Genomic DNA, 19923 nt, shown 5'->3' with positions numbered 1-19923 from the left:
CCTTTCTTTCTTTCTTTTTTCCTTCCTTCGTTCCTTCCATCTTTCCTTCCTGTCTTGTTTTCTTTCCTTCCTCCCTTTCTTCCTTCCTTTCTTTCTTTCTTTTTTCCTTCTTTCCTTCCATCGCTCCTTCCATCTTTTTAATGGTCCGGCCCACATGAGATCAAATTGGGCTGTATGTGGCCCTTGAATGAAAATGAGTTTGACACCTCTGGGCTATACACTGATCTAGAAACAGACATAGACATCCAAGTCATGAATGGACTGGACATGGGAAGGACTTTACAATCAGAAAAATCTTGTGCAAGTATTAGCCAGCACATAGCAAAAGAAATGAGAAAGCAAGTAATTGCAAGTGTTCTAGAAAGCAATACAAAGGTTTCCGTTTTGGTTGATGAGTCAACCACAATCAGCAAAAAATCAGTACTGATAATCTATGTCAGAGCATGTGTAGGCAACAGTGAAGAGCCACTGACATTCTTTTTGGATATTGTAGAGCTCCCTGCCACCACTGCAGATGTCATTCATACAGCATTGCTCGACAACCTATTTCATTATGGCTTTACAGAAGACATTTTAAGGGAGCGGCTTGTTTGTTGCGCATGTGATGGTGCCTCAGTCATGCTTGGAAGCAAGTCAGACCAGAGTGCTCAACCAGTTTCCCGACATTCTCATCTGGCACTGTATGAACCACCGACTGGAGTTGAGCGTGGGGGATGCTGTAGAGGAGGCTGCAGGAGGTCTCAATCAATTTCGGTCTTTCTTTGATAAACTGTACAGCCTCTATCATGCTTCTGCTAAAAACCGAAGAGAGTTGAGTGCATGCTGTGAGACACTTTCAATGCAATTTCAAATTTTGTATTGTTTTTCTTGTTCTGTGTTCTGTTTTTGATTTAAAAAACATCTTAAACTTCCCAGTGGTGTGGTATTTCAAAGTGTGCAAAAGTGCGAATGCATTGTTTGAATATGATAACCTCACATATTTTTTTGGTGTTGCAATCTCTGTGGTTGGTTAAATTGCTCCGTTTGACTTGAGCCACCCACTTTTTTCTTCTGTCCCTGTCTTTGGGGAAGCCATACATACAGACACCTTTCTCTGAACAGTTGGAGCATCTCCATGCAGCACAGCACACCATGGTGAAGACTGGATTCAAGGACACACAGCGGAAAGCACACAAACAGTTTGACCTGCTGATCTGTTTGACTTCTTTAGATAGTGTTTTTAAAGGAATTGATTGTGATATTAAGTGCATCGGGAAAAACAAGACTGTGTGATTTATTATGCATCAATAAATACAGTAAGTTTGGGATAAGTAAGAATAGTTAACAAATAGTGATAGAAATCCATTTATTGCCATGGATTTCCTTTTAGAACACAGTTATCATTATGCTCTTGTGAGTCCAAGCTTATTGTGTAGTTAATTGGCAAATTATTGTTAGTCACCTGTTATCTGCCTCACTTAAATCTGAAAGTTAAAGAGAGTGAAAATATGATTGTATTGCTGTCATTGACTGTACAGGTTTAGTAAACTTAGCAGAGTTCAAAGCAATTATATATATATATATATGTATGTATATACATGTATGTATGTATGTATGTATATATATGTATATATATATATATATATATATATATATATACATACACACACACACACACATATATATACACACACAAACATATATATACACATATACATACATACATACTTACATATATATATATAGAGAGAGCGCAATGGACACTAATCTGCATGTACAGTCCTGGTGCGAATGGTTGAAAAACACCATTCACACCAACCTTTGAAGCCTCCCCCCTCAATGTTTCTCTTCCCCTCATGTCCAGAGAGGTTCTTCAGTTCCATGCTTGGCAAACTTCTTAATAACATTACACACTGTTGAAACAGAGATACCAAGGTCTTTGGAGATGGCTTTATATATACCCTTTGGAGGTCTTGTGTTTGCTATATATATACACACATATATATATACACACACACACACACATTATCTACACTATTACCACTTTTCTGCAGGATGTACTTGAAGTGAAAATATTGCATATTTAAAGTCAGAATATTGTAAGACTTTATTATATATTAGGGTTTTTGGTTACATTTATATAAACTATTTTTAATCTTTATACCTATATTTATATTACCTTTATACTTATATTACTGTAAGAATTTATTTTTTAGAACATATATATATACATATACAGACAGAGTGTTATTACTAATGTCAGGTTGAGTAGGAAGCAAAAAATGGAGAAGTCAAAAGACTCTGGTTTTGTTATGGAGCAGTTTGTGGAAAAGGTTAGAGATGGACCAGATTTTGTGTGTTGTGTTTGCCATAGGTTGTTGTTCAGATATCAGGTTATAAGTTGTGAAAGGGAGGTTTATAGTAGAAGTTCAGCAACAGCTGGTATTGCAGACAGGTGCATTAGTGAGGAATATCTACATAAATGTAACGACGAGTGTTGTGCCCTGTCAGTTGGTGTCGTCTAGAGGTCAGCTTTGGATTTGTAATACGTGTCATCGTAAGATTAGTACAGGTCAGATGCCAGCTGAATGTTGAAATAAAAACTTGGACCTTGATCCCATTCCACCTGAACTGGGATGTTTGAATAGTCTAGAGCAGCATTTGATAACTTTACATATCCCATTTATGAAAATGTTGGCATTCCCTAAAGGAGGGCAAAATGGTGTACATGGTCCAGTGACCCTGTGTTCCAGCCAACATTAGACAGACTAGTAATGTGTTGCCACGTTCAAGTATGGAAGGGTCTTTATTGAAGGTCAAGTTGAAGCCTAAGTTGACATATAAAGGGTATTATGAGTATCACTTTGTGGATGTGTTGCATGTAAGACTGGCACTAGAGTATCTAAAAAGTAACAGTGTTCTTTATAACGATATACAGTATAATGAAGAGAGGGTTAATGAATTTTGTAGGCAGGAAGAGGCTACATCAAGTAGTGAGGATAAAGTGGTAGAAAAGGTTGAAGCATGTCTGGATGAACAGGTTGGCAAAGAGAGCAAGGTGACTGGTCAGGGTAGTTGTGATGTAGAAGAATCATCAGACATATTACAAGATGAAATGTTACATGACAGGCAACAGCACTGCATGTTTCAGGACTCTTGTCTTATGCCTGTTGTTATTGGTCAGGAAGCATTAGACCAGTATTTTGATGAATAATGCGCCTGCAGAGGGGAATAGTCCAGTTAAGTTGCTTTCTGACCAGTCAAATGAAGCAAAGTGTTTCCCCGTGTTGTTTCCTCTGGGTAGTAAGACCTTCCACGACAGTCGGTCAATTCGGGTGACACTGTCGCGTTATTATAATGTAGAGTACGTATTTTTTACGCAGTACATGGCTGAAATGGATCGAGTGGTGTCGGGTGTTTCTGTGGCTTTGAAGCAGTTGTTAGGGTTTGATGATGGGTATAGGTTTCTTAGGCCAATTAGAGGAACTCCAGCTTTTTGGCAGTCGGTTCAGAATGATGTCATGGCTTGCGTGCGTCAGTTAGGGATTCCAACGTGGTTTTGTTGTTGTTTTTGTCTGCAGATCTGCGCTGGCAAAATCTCCTGACCAGCATCCTGAAACAGGAAGGCAGAACGCAGACCGTAGAGGATTTGGAGTGGGCAGACAGGTGTGAGTTGCTGCGTCGTAATCCGGTCACGGCTGCGAGGATGTTTGACTACGGATGGCATTGTTTTCTGAGAGAGGTTCTCATGTCTCCATCTCAACCAATTGGCAAAATCCTCGATTACTTTTATAGAGTAGAGTTTCAGCAGCGCGGTTCTCCTCATGTTCACTGTTTGTTTTGGGTTGACGGCGCTCCCCATTGATAAGAAACAAGCCAGTCTGTAAGTGTTTTGATGGTGACTATAGGATACGAAAAGAGACGGCACAAGACATTCTGAAAGCTGTTAAGAAAGCTGTGGAAGATGTTGTGCCGTATGCTACTGTACAGGAGTTGTTTGCGAGTCTGCACATCAGTCAGGAAATATTTGAAGAGGCATATAGGAGAATGGAGAAGAAGACTACGGTAGTTTATAAGAGGGGTGAACGAGGCTTGTGTGAACCAGTATAGCAAGAAGTTGTTGAAGTGCTGGAACGCTAACATGGACATTAGCTTTGTCACTGACCCCTATGCAGTAGTCGTATATATCATATCGTACATTACGAAAGGAGAGAGAGAAATTGGCCTATTGAATAATGCCCAAAAAGAAACAAAACAAGGAAATCTCTCTGCTAAAGAAGCTTTAAAGAAGTTAGGCAGTGTATATTTACACGACAGGGACGTTTGTGCCCAGGAGGCAGTGTATAGGAACAAGCATCTGAAGGAGTGTTCCAGAAAGGTTGTTTTTGTGCCGACAGGGAACAACATAGTTAAGATGAGTTTACCCCTTAGTGTTTTGAAGCAGAGGGCGTGTTCCCACGATCTTAGGCCAGAAGATATGTGGATGACAAGCATAATGAACAGGTATAGGAACAGGCCTCAGGGTGATTTATTTGAGAAGATGTGCATGGCTACGTTTGTGTCAGTATCGTGTTCTCAGCATAAATGAAAAGTCTCCTAACAGAATTACATTGAGAAATGGTTTGGGATTCATCTTGAAGAGAACAGTCAGTTTGCGGTTGTTCGTTACATGCGTTATAGTTTAGAGAAACAAAATGAAGATCATTTTCAGAGTGTGCTGCAGTTGTTCCTTCCTCATAGAACTGACTCAGACCTCCTGCCCAAACCTGAAGGCTTTGAGCTGTTTGAACAGTTCTATAAGGATGGTAAGGTGACATTTAGTGATGGCTCCGTGCCTTCAGTTGAGACCGTGGTAAAAGAGAATAGGGCAAAGTTTGAGATAGATTGTGCTGATTTGGAGCGAGCTCAGGAGATTGCTGAGCAGCAGCACGATGTAGATGAAGACGCTTGGGGAGCGCTGTGTCCTGAACAGGAAGTGGAACGCCTTGAATGTTTAGAGGAAAGAAGGCAGCAACAGGGAGAAGAGCAATTAGTAGAATCTTTTGAGAGTGTTGCAGATTTGGATGTTGGTAGCAGACAGGTGGCGCAGTTAGAGAGAGACAGGAGCATCATGTCTAGAAGTGAGGGTTTAGCTTTAGTTAGGTCTCTAAATGAGACACACATGGCCATTTTTTACAGGGTGAGAGAGTGGTGTTTGCACAAGGTGATGGGTAAAAACCCAGAGCCTCTGCATGTGTTTGTGACAGGTGGTGCAGGGACGGGGAAAAGTCATTTAATTAGAACTATTCAGTATGAGGCAGGGAGGCTGTTGTCAACTCTGTCATCAACCAAACGATATTTCTGTTTAAATGCAGCAACAATTCATCACACATTGAGTATTGGCACACATGCTAGTTTACCTTACATCCCTTTGGGTGAAGATAAACTAAACTCTCTGAGAACCAAATTCAGACACCTCCAAATTCTAGTCATTGATGAAATAAGTATGGTTGATCACAATCTGTTAGCATATGTTCATGGTAGGTTGAGGCAGATTAAGCAGACAGCTGACTTTTCCCCATGTGGTAATGTCAGCGTGATAGCTGTTGGAGACTTCTATCAATTGCCTCCTGTTAAAGGGAAGCCTTTGTATAGCAGTCAGGTTGGTGTGGACCTGTGGTGCGACTTTAGTGTAGTGGAGCTGAACACTGTAGTTAGGCAGAAGGACAGTGTGTTAAGAGTGCGTTCCAAGGACACCCCCTTGTTAGAGAGCGATGTAAAGATGTTGAAGGCACGTAAGACGGGAAAAGAGCTCCGCTTTGCATATATTCCCAACTAATGCACAAGTGAGTGAGCACAATCTGACCAGCTGTTTGACATGTGTCCCGATTATGTAACGATAGAAGCACAAGATTTTAGGAATAACAGGGAAATTAGAATTGATGGTAGGGCATCACAGTAATGTGTCGGACACATGTTTACAGGAGAGTTCATGTTTAGCTAGGAATGCGCGTGTCATGTTATGTAAGAATGTAGATGTAGAAGATGCTCTGGTCAATGGCGCATGTGGCACAGTAATTTATAGATTGTCAGGACTGATCATCAGGGATTTTAAAGAGAAGGCCATCTATTGCAAGGGCACCATAAAGGAGGCTATGGACAGCATGTCTCCATTTTTAATTGAGCAGCCACAGCCTTCATTAAATGCACAGTTTCTCTGTGTATTTAATGAACGTTCAAAATTTAAGTCGCCACAGTTCAGATTTGGTGTCTTGCACACAGCATTTACAGCCTAACTGTATTGCTGTCACAGAAACATGGCTCACTGCACAATCCTTATCAGACAGTGTCCAAATTGATGGGTACACTTTCCACAGTTGTCCTCCAGGTTTGTGTTATAGCAGCAGTAACCCCAAATTGTTAGAGCTACAGGACCTAGAACATGGTGGAGTTGGTTTGTACAGTTTAGGGGATATGGACTGTGACATTCTGCAGGTACCCGATTTGAATCTGGAGTGTTTGGTGTGCCTGTGTACCATATTTAACATCTTGATGGCAGTAATCTATCATCCACCATGTAATCCAAATTCTTTATTTAAACAGAATCTGGGGAAATTACTCAATTGGTTAAATCCAATCAGTAACATGATTGTAGTAATGGGAGACTTTAATGAAAACATTCTGAACAGATCATCAATTTGTAAATTCATGAGTAAAAAAGGATTTAATCAGCATGTAACACAAGCAACTACAGAGAAGGGGACATTGATCGATCATGTTTATGTTAAAACAACACAGTATGATGATGAATGTGCAGTGATGCCCACGTACTTCAGTGATCATGAAGGTATTCTGTGTAGTTTTAGTGTGAAAGATGATCAGGGGCAGTTAGAGGATACAGAGGTAGTTTGAGGATGTAGGGGTAGATGTGGAGTTTGATTTAGATCAGGATTAGGTTGGTTTATTTAGCAAAGGAGCTGAGTGAAACAGAGCTACAGTGCAGTGTCCCGGTGAAAGTGTTGGTCTTTACACGTTGTGTCATTGTTGCAGTTGTGTTTATCTGTAGGGTTTTAAGAGGAAACTGACTTGTAGTGTGTCGTGGTTTTCATGGTGTGTACGCTGGCTACCACATGATTGTTGTTCATTAGTGTGGAGTCTGTCCCAATCCAAAATGTAGATATTGTGAGTTATAGTTTGTGGTTAATCATGTGTATTTATTGTGGGGAGATTTTAGATATTATATTTATTATATTGTGGAAATGTAATGTTTATTTATGTGGCTCTGATTTAGATTGTGTGGAAAAGTTTATGTGGATCAGATTATTGAGGAGAAATTTTAGATTAAAAATATGATGTGTTAGCAGTAGTAGAGGTTTAGCTATGTTGAACAATGTGTAGGCAGGTGATTAATCATGTGTCATGGCTTTTAATAATTGGAGATGTCTCTGTCTCTGTTTGCCTCATGTCAGCTGTTGGTCTCTATCACAATTTTAAATGTATTCATGCATGTTTGAGTTTGTTGTTCTTTCATTCCTGATGTGTTCATGCACAACTCTTTAATTTCTTGGTGGTTAAAATATCTTGGAATCTAACAAATGTCTTAAAAAGAAATGGGCAGGCTTAATGTTTCATGTTATGTTGTCTATATCTCTCTAGTGTTCAGAATTCTTATCTGTAACAGTTAAATCATGACATGTTGCATATGAACACAACAGGAAATGATTTGAACTATAAATACATGAATTCCAGTCAGTAGTTTTTAAATAAGAAATGTTCATGTTTGTGTGCATGAACTAAGAGCAACATCTGTTTTGGCACCACAAGGTGCAGACTTTTAATTCTGCATGCCTGATCTGCCGAACAGCACAGTTTAAAAATATATATATTGCTGTTATTGCCATTGTCCCCCCCCCCCATGTTTTATCCTCCCCCTTGTGTCCCCCAGTCATCTTTTCTCTCCCTATCCATTTCAAACTTTCTATAGTTCAGTGGCCTTTAGGGTTGGGCAGTGACACGGTGTAACGGGGTATTTAAATAGCAATTGTATTACTGTCACTGTTTTTTCTTGAAAAGTAGGTTGTATTGTATACTGTGTAGTTTGTCGGTGTCATTTGCTTTTAAACATTATCTTTGTTCTCTCTGAGGTGAACTTCATGGTTACAGATGCTGCTGTGAAGGAGCGTCCCCAACCTCGCCAGCCCCCTAATGTTGATGTGCAAATTATATTTTGCCACAGAAGCAGCAAATATATATGTTTGTGTGTCCTGTAATTCAGATGTACGTTAGTCTGAGTATTTTATGTCCATGACACGAGTTGTATCAGGTAAAATTTAAAAATGTAATCCTATCTTAATTGTAGTTTGAAAGGTAATATGTCATCATTGAAAAGAAATGTAATCCCCAAAATATCCACATTTAAATGAAATAAAGTAATGATAAATAAATTAGAATGTTAACTACAAAATGTTGTCTGTCATACTCTGAACAATTGAAGTGTTTCCTGTGTAGTGTGAAAAACAAAGGTCTGTGGTTACACAAAATGACAAGGTAACTACTCGAAAGGCTGTTTGTATACATTTTAACTGGATAGGACAGCATAATAACATGAATTCTAAACATGAGCAAATTCATGATACCTGATAAGGAAAAGGTGTCTCAGTTTTCTGTTTCTAGTTCAAGTTTATTAACTGTATTATTATGTTTTTAGATATCTGTGCAGTCTGTCAGCTATTTCACTGACACTGCTGTCAAACTCTAGATCAAACATGAATTACAAGAGCATGAGTTTCATTTGGGTGGTAGTAACTTGCTGTAAACGTCAACGTAAAAAAAATTATGGAACATGGCTGTTTTCATTATTTCACTGTTTTAATCAAATCGACTTTAAATTAGTTATCACTCTATTTTTCAATTCACTTGATAATTTATCACTATTTTTCAATTCACATGCATTTTCATCACCTCCATTTTTATCAATTATTTTTTGTTACTTCCACTCCTCATATCTAAAGGCAACAAACTGGCAACTAAAGTCCTGAGACTGCTCTAATATAAACCCAAGTCCAGTGTTTCTATAGAACACCACACACTTCCAAACATCAATGTAAAAAGCTAGCATACCTTTTTATGTGAAACTGATACATGCTATCAAAAGTGATGTAATCACTGCCTGACGCAGCAGCAACCTTCTGTCTGTCATCTAAATAACCACGACTGAGTGACAGTGTGTGTCTCAAACATTAACACTGTTGCAGTAACTCCAGTTAAAAGGTTAAAGGAGCCATTCTTTTTCTGCTTTTCTTGCTTATCAGACTGATTAACTCCAGCTGAGAGCTACTGATGAACATGTAGCCTAAATAAAAGAGCATTTCAAAAATTGTAGCTATTACAGTACTATTATTAACACAATACATCATCTCTATTATTCTACTGTCTCCTACAACTGGTAATGAAAGAGGGCCTAAGTTTACCATAAAAGCTTTAACAGCTGACTTCAATGAGTGGATGTAAGTCCTTTTCTCTGATTTCAACATTATAAATAAGTGAGCATCAGATTCTTCATGTCTATAGGATATTAAATCATAATAAATATTCACTTTTTAATTGTTTTATTTATTAGAAATGTTCATAATTGTTCACAGTGTGTATGGTTGACAGGGAGCAGAGTATAGCAGGTGCAGTTCATATTCATGAATGAGTGAAGATAAACAGAGTGAGATCAGACATAGTGAATGTTTCATGTCACTGTTATAAATGAAGTCATTTCAAATGTGCTGATGCTTCAGTATTAATGAGCTCTGTTCTTCAGACACTTGAGGACTAGCCTACATTTGAGCCACCTTGGTCAAATCTGAAATGTCCATTCTACTATTTGTTGCTCTTTTTTTTATTTGCCTTTTTCAATGCACAATTTAGATTGGTGATGTTGAATGAACCGGGTTTCCATGGAAACACGAGCCTTCGCCTTACTGAGCATCGCAGCCAATCACAGGAGGGGGGCCGCACAGTCTTCTTTGCATGATGTTCGTATAAGACAAGGAACCCCCCCCCCCTTTCATAACCACACGTTCCTTACTGCAGAGTATCACCAGAGAAAAATGCCTGAACCAGCGAAGTCAGCACCTAAGAAAGGCTCGAAGAAAGCCGTGACTAAGACCGCAGGGAAGGGTGGAAAAAAGAAGAGGAAGACCAGGAAGGAGAGCTACGCCATCTATGTGTACAAGGTGCTGAAGCAGGTACATCCAGACACCGGCATCTCCTCCAAGGCCATGGGCATTATGAACTCCTTTGTCAGTGACATCTTTGAGCGGATCGCCGGTGAAGCTTCTCGTCTGGCTCACTACAACAAACGCTCCACCATCACCTCCAGAGAGATCCAGACCGCTGTCCGCCTGCTGCTGCCGGGTGAGCTGGCTAAACACGCCGTGTCCGAGGGAACCAAGGCCGTGACTAAATACACCAGCTCCAAATAAGCAACCCTGCTGCTGCTGTTGGACTACATTCAAACCAACGGCTCTTCTCAGAGCCACTCACTCCCCCTGAAGAACTAACTGTACTTACTACATGGCTGAGCTGTTATACAAATGTTTGAAATTTGTCATAAGAGCTTTTATCCATTTCTACTGAGATGTCAAAACATATAGAGGCTACTACAGAGACATGCTCATGACAACAATGGTCAATTCATTACTGTGAACTTCCACAAAGTGTTTCTTTGGATGAGAATAGAAATAAATGTTGGGGGTGAGTTCATTTTGTAAGTTTCATGTTATTTTATTTAAAATAAAAAATATTTTTTTTATTTTATTTTAAATAGCAAACAGAGTGTTATTACAAAGGCAAACATATGTAGGCACAACATATAACAAAATTTAAGTACAGATGTAAAACCCCCAAAAATCAGACAATGTATAAAACAGATTAAAAACAGAGTCTGTAGTTGCATTAAAAGTATCAACAGACTCAGCCTGTCTCATGTTCTCTGTCAGACTGTTTTACAGCATGGTGTTTCACACAAATGGCACCAATCATAGTGCTGTATTTTCAATGAGATGTAATAAAAAGAATAAGACAAACATCACAAAACACAATTTTAGGGCAACATTGTTAAAAGTACTATATGTCTTGTATTAACATTTTCTCATAAAATACACATACTTTTGCAACATTTAGCCTATAAACATCTACATATACACACATAAACACAAGTAAGTAGTTTGTCTCAGTTTGACAGTCTTTGTAAAACATTTCACTACTCAGAGTTTTAAAGGACATTAAGGATTGAACTGAATGTCAACACCTGCAGATACACACGGTAAAAAACTAACTGATATACTGCAGGAAGACGTTCATCAAATAATGTTACAATTCAACAATGATGTCCATGGTGCAACAATGTAACTAGTTGTTGTTACATCAAACAGACTGACTGATTCCATATCATTGCACATTTATTTGTCAGTGTGTTTGATCATCAACAGTAGAACATAACGTGTGCAACATATTTCACTGACCCACTCCTCCTACCTAGCTAGTCCTAGGTAGGGGAATGGGTGAAACTAGCACACCTCATTTTGTACAGTAGCATACTGATGCAGTAAGTAAAATCAGTCACACTATGAAAGGAGGGTTCATCCAGGCAAGCATACAAGCTAGAAGCACCACTGTTCATTCTTTGTAGATTTGTCCCTAAGTGTGCTTTGTTCTATATTATGTGAGAGAGGTTGAAATCATTCTCTAATTCTATTTTGAATTGATGGGCGATGAGGAGCTTTACTTTACAATGCTTATTTTGGGATAATACATTTGGCAAAATGATTAGACAAAAGAAAGATATGAATGATGCAATTTGTACATGACACAAAACAAACTACCTCTTTTTTTTATTCTGGGCTAAATGAGAATGAAAATCCTGTGGATTAATGTAGTGAAATCACAGCTTTTTTTTTTTTTTTTTTTTATCAACAGAACAGAAACAAAACACACAGCACATGTGCTCTCTGTAGTCATCAACACACATATAGCGCAGATACCCACATTCCATCTCATCAAGATAATGAAGGCAATAACAGGGTGTGACAAAGCCAAATTAACAAACCATACAGATCGGCTTCAATCAGCGAAAACATATATATACATACACATATATATACAAACACATACATACACACATATATATATACATACACATACACATACATATATATACACATATATACACACATACATACACATATACATATACATATACATACACACACACACATATACACACATATATACACATATATATACACATACATACACATACACACACATATATATATATACATACATACACACATATACACATATACATATATACACATATACATATGTACACATACACACATACATACATACATACATACCCATACACACACATACATACATCCACACATACACATGTGTCATTATCATCATTTTTCCCTTTTTTTAGGAATATTGCATAATCAAATCAATAAAATTATAGATAAATCAAGTGCACCCATCAATGCAGCACAAGTTTTTCCCGAAGGAGTGGAGGTAAGTATCTTAGGTAGGTCGACCATGTTCTCTCAAAAAGACCGTCATCCCCTTTCATTCTTGCAGTGAGTTTTTCTAAAGGTAAAACTTTAAATGTCTCCTGGTACCATTGTGTGACTGTTGGGGGTTTGTCACTAATCCACCTTCCCAGAATACATCTCCTAGCCAGAAACAGGAGCTTGTCACATAGTTTGAAATCTGTCCTACTCAGAGATAACGTCTTCGATGGTAAGCCCAAAAAATCACAGCTTTGATAACTGAAGCTACCTCTACCTAAAATTGTGGGTTATAAACAGGTAATAAGAGAATTGTACCATGGTGGAATGAGGAGTGGAGCTCAGCTATTAATGAAAGAAATAGTTCACTAAAAAAACCTCAGAAACAACCTGAACTTAGACAGTCTGAGGGTGGATTCAGCGCCTTGGAGAGTACTACATTGATCATGTTTCTATACTTTCAGCTATTAAGTTTACTGAGTTTACCTGTTACTCCATGACTGAACAAAGTGCTGCATACAAATGAATGAACAGGATCTGGTGGTGTTGTTCCTCGGGTTTACAGGTGAAGAGCACCACGAGTTAGATCCTCAAATGACAATTGACAATGATCAAGTTATCAACCTCAAGACTTTATGAATATCCCAGATTAAAAGTGAAATTGAGTCCAAATGTTACTTAAATGTGTATCAACATAAAATAAATGAGCATAATAATAATATTTAACTTCTTTTACACCATAAGAGGACATTATAGTGTGTGATTTAATGGTTGTGTGAGGGTTATGTGGAAGTTAGTAAATCTGTCAATGTGAGCAGGAATAGAAAATGTGTGACTTTGGCGCCATCCTGTGGCGGAATAAAAAAGACAATGGTGGACAGGCAAAATCAAAAACAACAGAGGTTATGTTTTCAGTTTTATTACAGAGGATAAAATATGTTTAATATTTTATAATCCTGAACTTAAATTAACATCACATGAATTTTACCAAACATCTACAAAAAAAGATGCAGACAGAAGTTAGTGGTCCTCTCAGAGGCGGTCCTGGCTAGTTTTGCGCCCTGGGCGGACCGACCATCGCATTCCAACCGCCAACCACCCCTGGGTTCTCTTATCAACCACTTGCTCTCCAGAGAAATAATATCACATATTTAACATTCTTACATTATTATTATTCTGTATATTGATATGAGCTGTGTAGTTGTATAATATGTTCAAGACATCTAGATGTAAAAACCTTTATTGCAACGTCATCCTGCTGTTCTCTGGATGATCATGTACTGACGTGAGCATGAGAAGGTTCACTTCATGTTGATGTGAATATTTGACTTTCAAATTAAAATCAATAGTTTTATGTTAACAAAAGTAACTCTAGCATAAGTCATTCATTCAGGTTTAGAACCAGCTCACTATGTGCTGGTCTCACTTTCAATTTATAAGGAAGCATAGTATGTTAATGTATTGCTTGTCTAACATTGTCTTTATTCTACCACAGGATGGCACTAGACACATTTTCTATCCCTGCTCACATTGAAAGCTTTACTAACGTTCACATAAACCTCACATTATAATAATTAAGGCTGTCATGTCTTCTAGTGGTGTAAAATAAGTTGAATATTCTGCTTTACAAAATACTATATTAAAAATGAACATTTATATAAAATCACTTAATGTTGGTACACATTCAAGGAACTTGTTCCATGTTCCCTGTGTTCAGAGTTATGTGACTCTGAACACACTCAAATAATTTATATATTTATATATATATATGTATATATTTATATATAATGTGTGTGTATACATACATATATATATATATATATATATATATATATATATATATATACATATATGTATGTATGTATACACACACACAAATATGGTGTGATAAGTCCTTTGTGCAACTAAATGTTGACAAAACAAAGGAGATGTGTATTGATTTTAGGAAGCAGCCCACATCCTCCCAGATTACCATCAAAGGCCAGGTGGTGGTCTGTGGAAAGGTATAAGTATCTGGGGACTTTAATTCACAAAACAATGTAATTTTAATGATAACACTAACATGCTTTGTAAGAAGGGTCAGCAATACTTTTATTCAGAATTATGTAAGGAATAATGTATTTTTATCATTTGTTCTCCGTGATGTTCAGACTTGCTGACCATATTTTCACTTTAATGAATAAATAATATTTTTACTTTATATGATATACTAGAAATTGTATTTTTTCCCAACGAGAACGCTTCTTCAGTGCAGTTTTTTCAATAATCACCTAACCCAGACTAGGAAACACCACACCGGCATCTCTGCTATCCACAGCCTGTAAGACCAATTAAGGCCAAAAAGAGCACTCAGGTACACCTTAACCTCTACCTCCTAATGAAAGCTGGAAGGAGAAGAAGTGAAGGACAAGCAAATCAATCTCCATCCCTGCTGGACCTGGTGGGCTTTGCATCAAAGAACACAGAGGGCAATGAGAGTTCCCCTCCATGACAAAGGGCTCCTTCTCTGACCAGAGAAAGGGAAGCCATGTCTGTTACCTGTGGATGTAAGCACTACTTGCTTGACATGCTGTGGGGGATGCTGACAGTTAGAGTGTATGCCATTATCCTTTTTTTGTTGCTGTTCAGACCTAAAACCATCAATATCTCAGACTCATCTGTGCATCGTTTGATCAGATTTTCAACACATCGGACAGAAGAAGGAACTCAAAGCCAACTAGAAAACAGTTGAGCCTGTGCTTTAATACAGAGAGTGAGACAAATGAAATACATCCACAACAAACAATGGATTACAACACATCACTGGATCCATCAGGAGTCTAACAAACCTCACCGACAAAAACTGGAAGTACCATAAAAACTGGTTTAGAAGACGCACCTTTGAATATGATTTTTTTTCATTTAAAAGTGGGGTGCATCTTATACACCGGTGGGTCCTATACACCAGTAAAATACAGAGAGAGGTTGGATCTGGATTAAGTTGTAGGTATGTAAAGGGCTGTCCACACTAAGAATGATAACTATAACTGTAAAGATGACAATGTGAGCATCCACACTTATGAACTATAATATCCTATGAACAGCAGTGTCAGCAGCTAAATGGATATTGATGACCTGTTACTGCTGCATGTTGATCAGAAGTATTTCAGACACTATACTAGTTTCTGTGATGTTTGAGTATTTGTGCACAGAGTGCACAGATGAGCAGCTTTTATTGCACACTGGCAGTATGAGCACAGAGCTGAAGAATAAAAGATTCACTAAATGTGTTGTTTTTCCACTGGATGGATCAGGGGATGATGCTTTGTTTTACTCTGGAACTGACTCAGAGTCAGAGGACATTGAGCTTGGTGAACCTTACAGTGAACACAGCAACAGCTCTGATTAAGGGTTTTTGGGACTGGAATGTGCATACAACTACACACTGTACTAAATATGTAAAGATACTGTGTTCTTTTAAAAGGTGTAAACTCATAGTAGACTCATGATTTGGTCCGGGGGACAGACACCCTCTCTACATTTAAGAGTAGATTTAAAACTTTCCTTTTTGATAAAGCTTATAGTTAGGGCTCTTAGAGCTCTTAGCTTATGCTGCTATAGACTTAGACTGCCGGGGGACTCCCATGATGCACTGAGCTCCTCTCTCCTTCTCCCTCTCTCTCTCTCTATCCATCCATCTATATCCATTAACAGTCATGTTCTATTAATGCATTCAATAACATAAACTTCTTCCCCGAGTTGTCTGTGCTTTCTCGTCTCACAGGTAATCTGGGCCTGTTAACGTCCGGATGACAGATTCCAGTCCTGGATCTTCTAGCTTCATTGTTGATTTTCATTGTGCCTCTCTCCTCTATCCTTCCTTTCTCTCCTCTCAACCCCAACCGGTCGAGGCAGATGACCGCCCACTCTGAGTCTGGTTCTGCCTGAGGTTTCTTCCTGTTAAAAGGGAGTTTTTTCTGGCCACTGTTGCTCATGTGGGAATGTTGGGTCTCTTTACAGTTAAAACCTGAAGAGTTCGGTTTAGAACCTGCTCTATGTGTAAAGTGCCTTGAGATAACTTTGTTGTGATTTGGCGCTATACAAATAAAGATTGATTGATTGATTGATTGATTGATAGTCTATCCCAAAACTGGTCAGAGTTAATATACCAGTCCGGTTCAGTTAAGGACCATTAACCATTAACCCAACACTGGTTCAGGTGTAATATGTGTGTTTTTATTGTGTTTCAAATAAAAGTAGATTGAAAAAGTATAAACATATGTTGGAGTTTTTCATTGCCACTGTCACCAAGTGCTTGCTCATTTGGTAATGTTGGGTCCCTTTGATTCAAATTTAAAGAGTACAGTCTAGACCTGCTATATATGTAAAGTGCCATGAGATTGATTGATAAATGAATAGCTAGTGGTACATTCAAATAAACCCTAACCCAACAAAAGTAGCTATCATTTACAGATCTAAAACTATAACTGTCTACAAGTTGATTTGTATTAGAAAAGCCTTTTTCCCCACTTGACACCCCCCAAAATAGACTGCGAAGCAGGAATGTCCAAACTATTCCATTAAGGTTGTGTGGCTGCAGGTTTTCATTCCAACCAAGCAGGAGCACACCAGGCTTGACACACTTAATCAACAGTTGATTGGTCGAATCATGTGTGTGTGTGTCAAATCTTGATTGGCTGGAACAAAAACCTGCAGCCTTTTATGGGACAGTTTGCCTTACTTTGGGAATGCACTGAATAGCTACTGGTGACCACGTATGGAATGAAATCTTAATAATTTACATTAAATATTGAAACACATTTCATTATTTCTTACACACAGTCAGGACTGTCTTCATTTAGTTTACTGCATCTGTGATTCTTCAAGGACTTCAACCAGGCATACGACTTCTTACACAGTGAGCAGCTGTACAGTTTCTCTCCGGTGTGGACTCGCAGGTGTCTCTTGAATGTCCCTAAATGATAGAAAGTCTTCCCGCATTGCTCGCAGCGGTGCGCCCTCTCATCGGAGTGAACAAGCAGGTGTTGGTTGTAGCTACTCGAGTAATAAAAGCTTTTACCGCATTGCTCGCAGCAGTATCGCGTCTGTCCGGAGTGAGTCCGTAGATGTTGGTTGTAACTCTTCAACAGGCTGAAACTTTTCCCGCATTGCTCGCAGCAGTATGGAAGCTCTCCGGAGTGAACCTGTAAGTGTTGCTTGTAACTACTTGAGTAATAGAAACTTTTCCCACATTCCTCACAGCTGTACAGTTTCCCTCCAGAGTGAATGAGCACGTGTTGGGCATAATTGCTCGAACTTCTGAAGGTCTTACCGCATTGGTCACACCAGTATGGTTTCTCTCCAGTGTGGATGCGCATGTGTTGTCTGTAAGTATATGAGCGACTGAAGCTTTTCCCGCACTGCTCGCAACGGTGTGGTTTCTCTCCAGTGTGGACTCGGAGGTGGTCGATGTAGTAGCTACGCCGACTGAAGCTCTTCCCGCATTGGTCGCAACAGTATGGTTTCTCTCCGGTGTGGGCGCGCTGGTGCAGCTTCATTTCATCAGAGCAGCGGAACCTCTTCCCACATTGTTCACACTGGTACGGCCTCTCTCCGGTGTGGATACGGAGGTGTCTGTTGTAACTGCTTAAATAAGGGAATCTGTTCCCACACAGGTCACAGCGATATGGCTTTTCACCAGTGTGGCTGCGCACGTGTTGTTTGTAACTAGATTTGAGAGAGAAAGTTTTCCCACATTGGTCACAATGGTACGAGTCCTCTTCAAGGGGGGTTCTGTCCGAGTCCATTTGGTTCAACTAATGAAAAGATAAGAGGCAAGAGATAAAAGGTCAGACGGCAGGACTTGACGGTTACTTCACATGAAACAACACCATCACCTCCTGAACCACGTACATGAGATCTACAGTAGCCTGTGTGTAGACCTGTTACGATAACTACTTTAATTGGACGATATATTGTCTTAGAAATAATCGGAAGGAAACATAGGATAAAATGTACTTAAACTAACCAGATATTTATTGTGAATGGGAGAACAAAGACACTACAGTGGGACAGTTGAGATAGATTTCTGTGGAAATGGAAGCACACAGTTACTACTCCACTTCACTATGTGAATAAAATCAACAAAAAAGGAGGATACACCAATCATAGCAGTCTCCAGTTTCCTAATTCATTAAAATGTGTCTTTAACAAACTACTGGGATCCTAAAGAGAACCATCATTGTTGGTCATGTAGTTAGAAAACAAGTGAGTCAGAGCAGAGTATATAAATGGAATGCTACAGACAACACACTGTAGCTACTGAATATAATTGTGGTACTAAATGTTGTGGTACTATATCTTTTATTGTAAGTATGTTTTACTGGCTGCAGTTTTAAAGTTTTGTGTATGTTAGAACCAATCAGGTGAGACAGCAGCTGACAAGATGATGCAAACTGACAAACTCTTACCTTAGTGTACTACAAGAAAGAACTGAAAGGTATTGTTGGCTTGCTATTTTATAATTATATTATCATTTTATTTTATATTCACAGGTCTAAATTTTCCAGTTAAAAAAGTTATATACACAAGCACTTAAACATATTAATGCTACACTGTATATTTTAATCAATAAAGATATGAAAAAAAAACTGAGAGGTCAAAACCTAAAGGAGACTGTCAGGACACCAAGAAAGTGAAATTCTGGAATGAATATAGGTTGAGATCACAGTTAAGATTCTGCTATGCTCCATCTCCCTACGTTGATAGAATCTTTGACTGTTCACAACTCCACATGGGTGCTCAGGAGCTCGGGCACCCATATTGTAAGTGCTAATGGAACGTGTAGCTGATTAATGTGCCCATCTGTTACCTATTGAGTGTAAGTCCTGATTAGAATATATACATAAATACATAAATACTGTACCTGGGATGCTTTATTGACAATCTGTATCACTCCTCCATACTTTTACACAGATAATCAACTAAAGTGTGACACTACAGGAACTCTTGGTATCAACTTTAGAGGCTTCATCTATTTCCATTGCTGCAGAAAAGCAATGAGTTTCAACCTCTGGCAGACTGCTAACCTTTGTTCCATTTATTTATTTACTTACTGGGCTTAATTCAGGGTGTTCTACAACTTTTGACTGATAGTGTGTGTGTGTGTGTGTGTGTGTGTGTGTTTGAATTCAGTCCACAGTAAAATACTACATTTCAATATTAAACATGTAATGGTAATTAGACTTCACAATTAAGAATTACACTGCTTATAACATTCAAGAATCTACAGTATGTCCATAAAATAATCACAATTAGTGATGAGTCCCTCAAACTGATGTCAGGTTGACCTCAGGCAGCCAAAATGAAACATTAGGAACAATAAGAACATTTAAAGCTGCAATGACAGAAATTGTCCTACATGTAG

The 19923-nt window shown here is 38.6% G+C and overlaps 2 protein-coding genes and 1 pseudogene across 2 annotated transcripts; 2 read left to right on the top strand and 1 right to left on the bottom strand.

Moving 5' to 3' along the window:
* Nucleotides 1–2261: 2261 nt before the first annotated feature.
* Nucleotides 2262–6870, top strand: LOC128367065 (uncharacterized; annotated as a pseudogene).
* A 3185-nt stretch (nucleotides 6871–10055) lies between these two features.
* Nucleotides 10056–10430, top strand: LOC128369508 (histone H2B 1/2-like). The gene has a single exon (XM_053330560.1). The coding sequence runs from the start codon at nucleotides 10056–10058 to the stop codon at nucleotides 10428–10430; it is 375 nt and encodes a 124-aa protein (XP_053186535.1).
* Nucleotides 10431–17254: 6824 nt separating this feature from the next.
* LOC128367056 (zinc finger protein 716-like) lies at nucleotides 17255–18304 on the bottom strand. Its single transcript, XM_053327858.1, has one exon. The coding sequence runs from the start codon at nucleotides 18302–18304 to the stop codon at nucleotides 17330–17332; it is 975 nt and encodes a 324-aa protein (XP_053183833.1). The 3' UTR covers nucleotides 17255–17329.
* Nucleotides 18305–19923: the final 1619 nt, after the last annotated feature.

Source organism: Scomber japonicus, chromosome 2 (genome assembly GCF_027409825.1).
Source record: "Scomber japonicus isolate fScoJap1 chromosome 2, fScoJap1.pri, whole genome shotgun sequence".
Lineage (NCBI taxonomy): Eukaryota > Metazoa > Chordata > Actinopteri > Scombriformes > Scombridae > Scomber > Scomber japonicus.
This window is presented reverse-complemented; position numbering and strand designations above follow the sequence as displayed.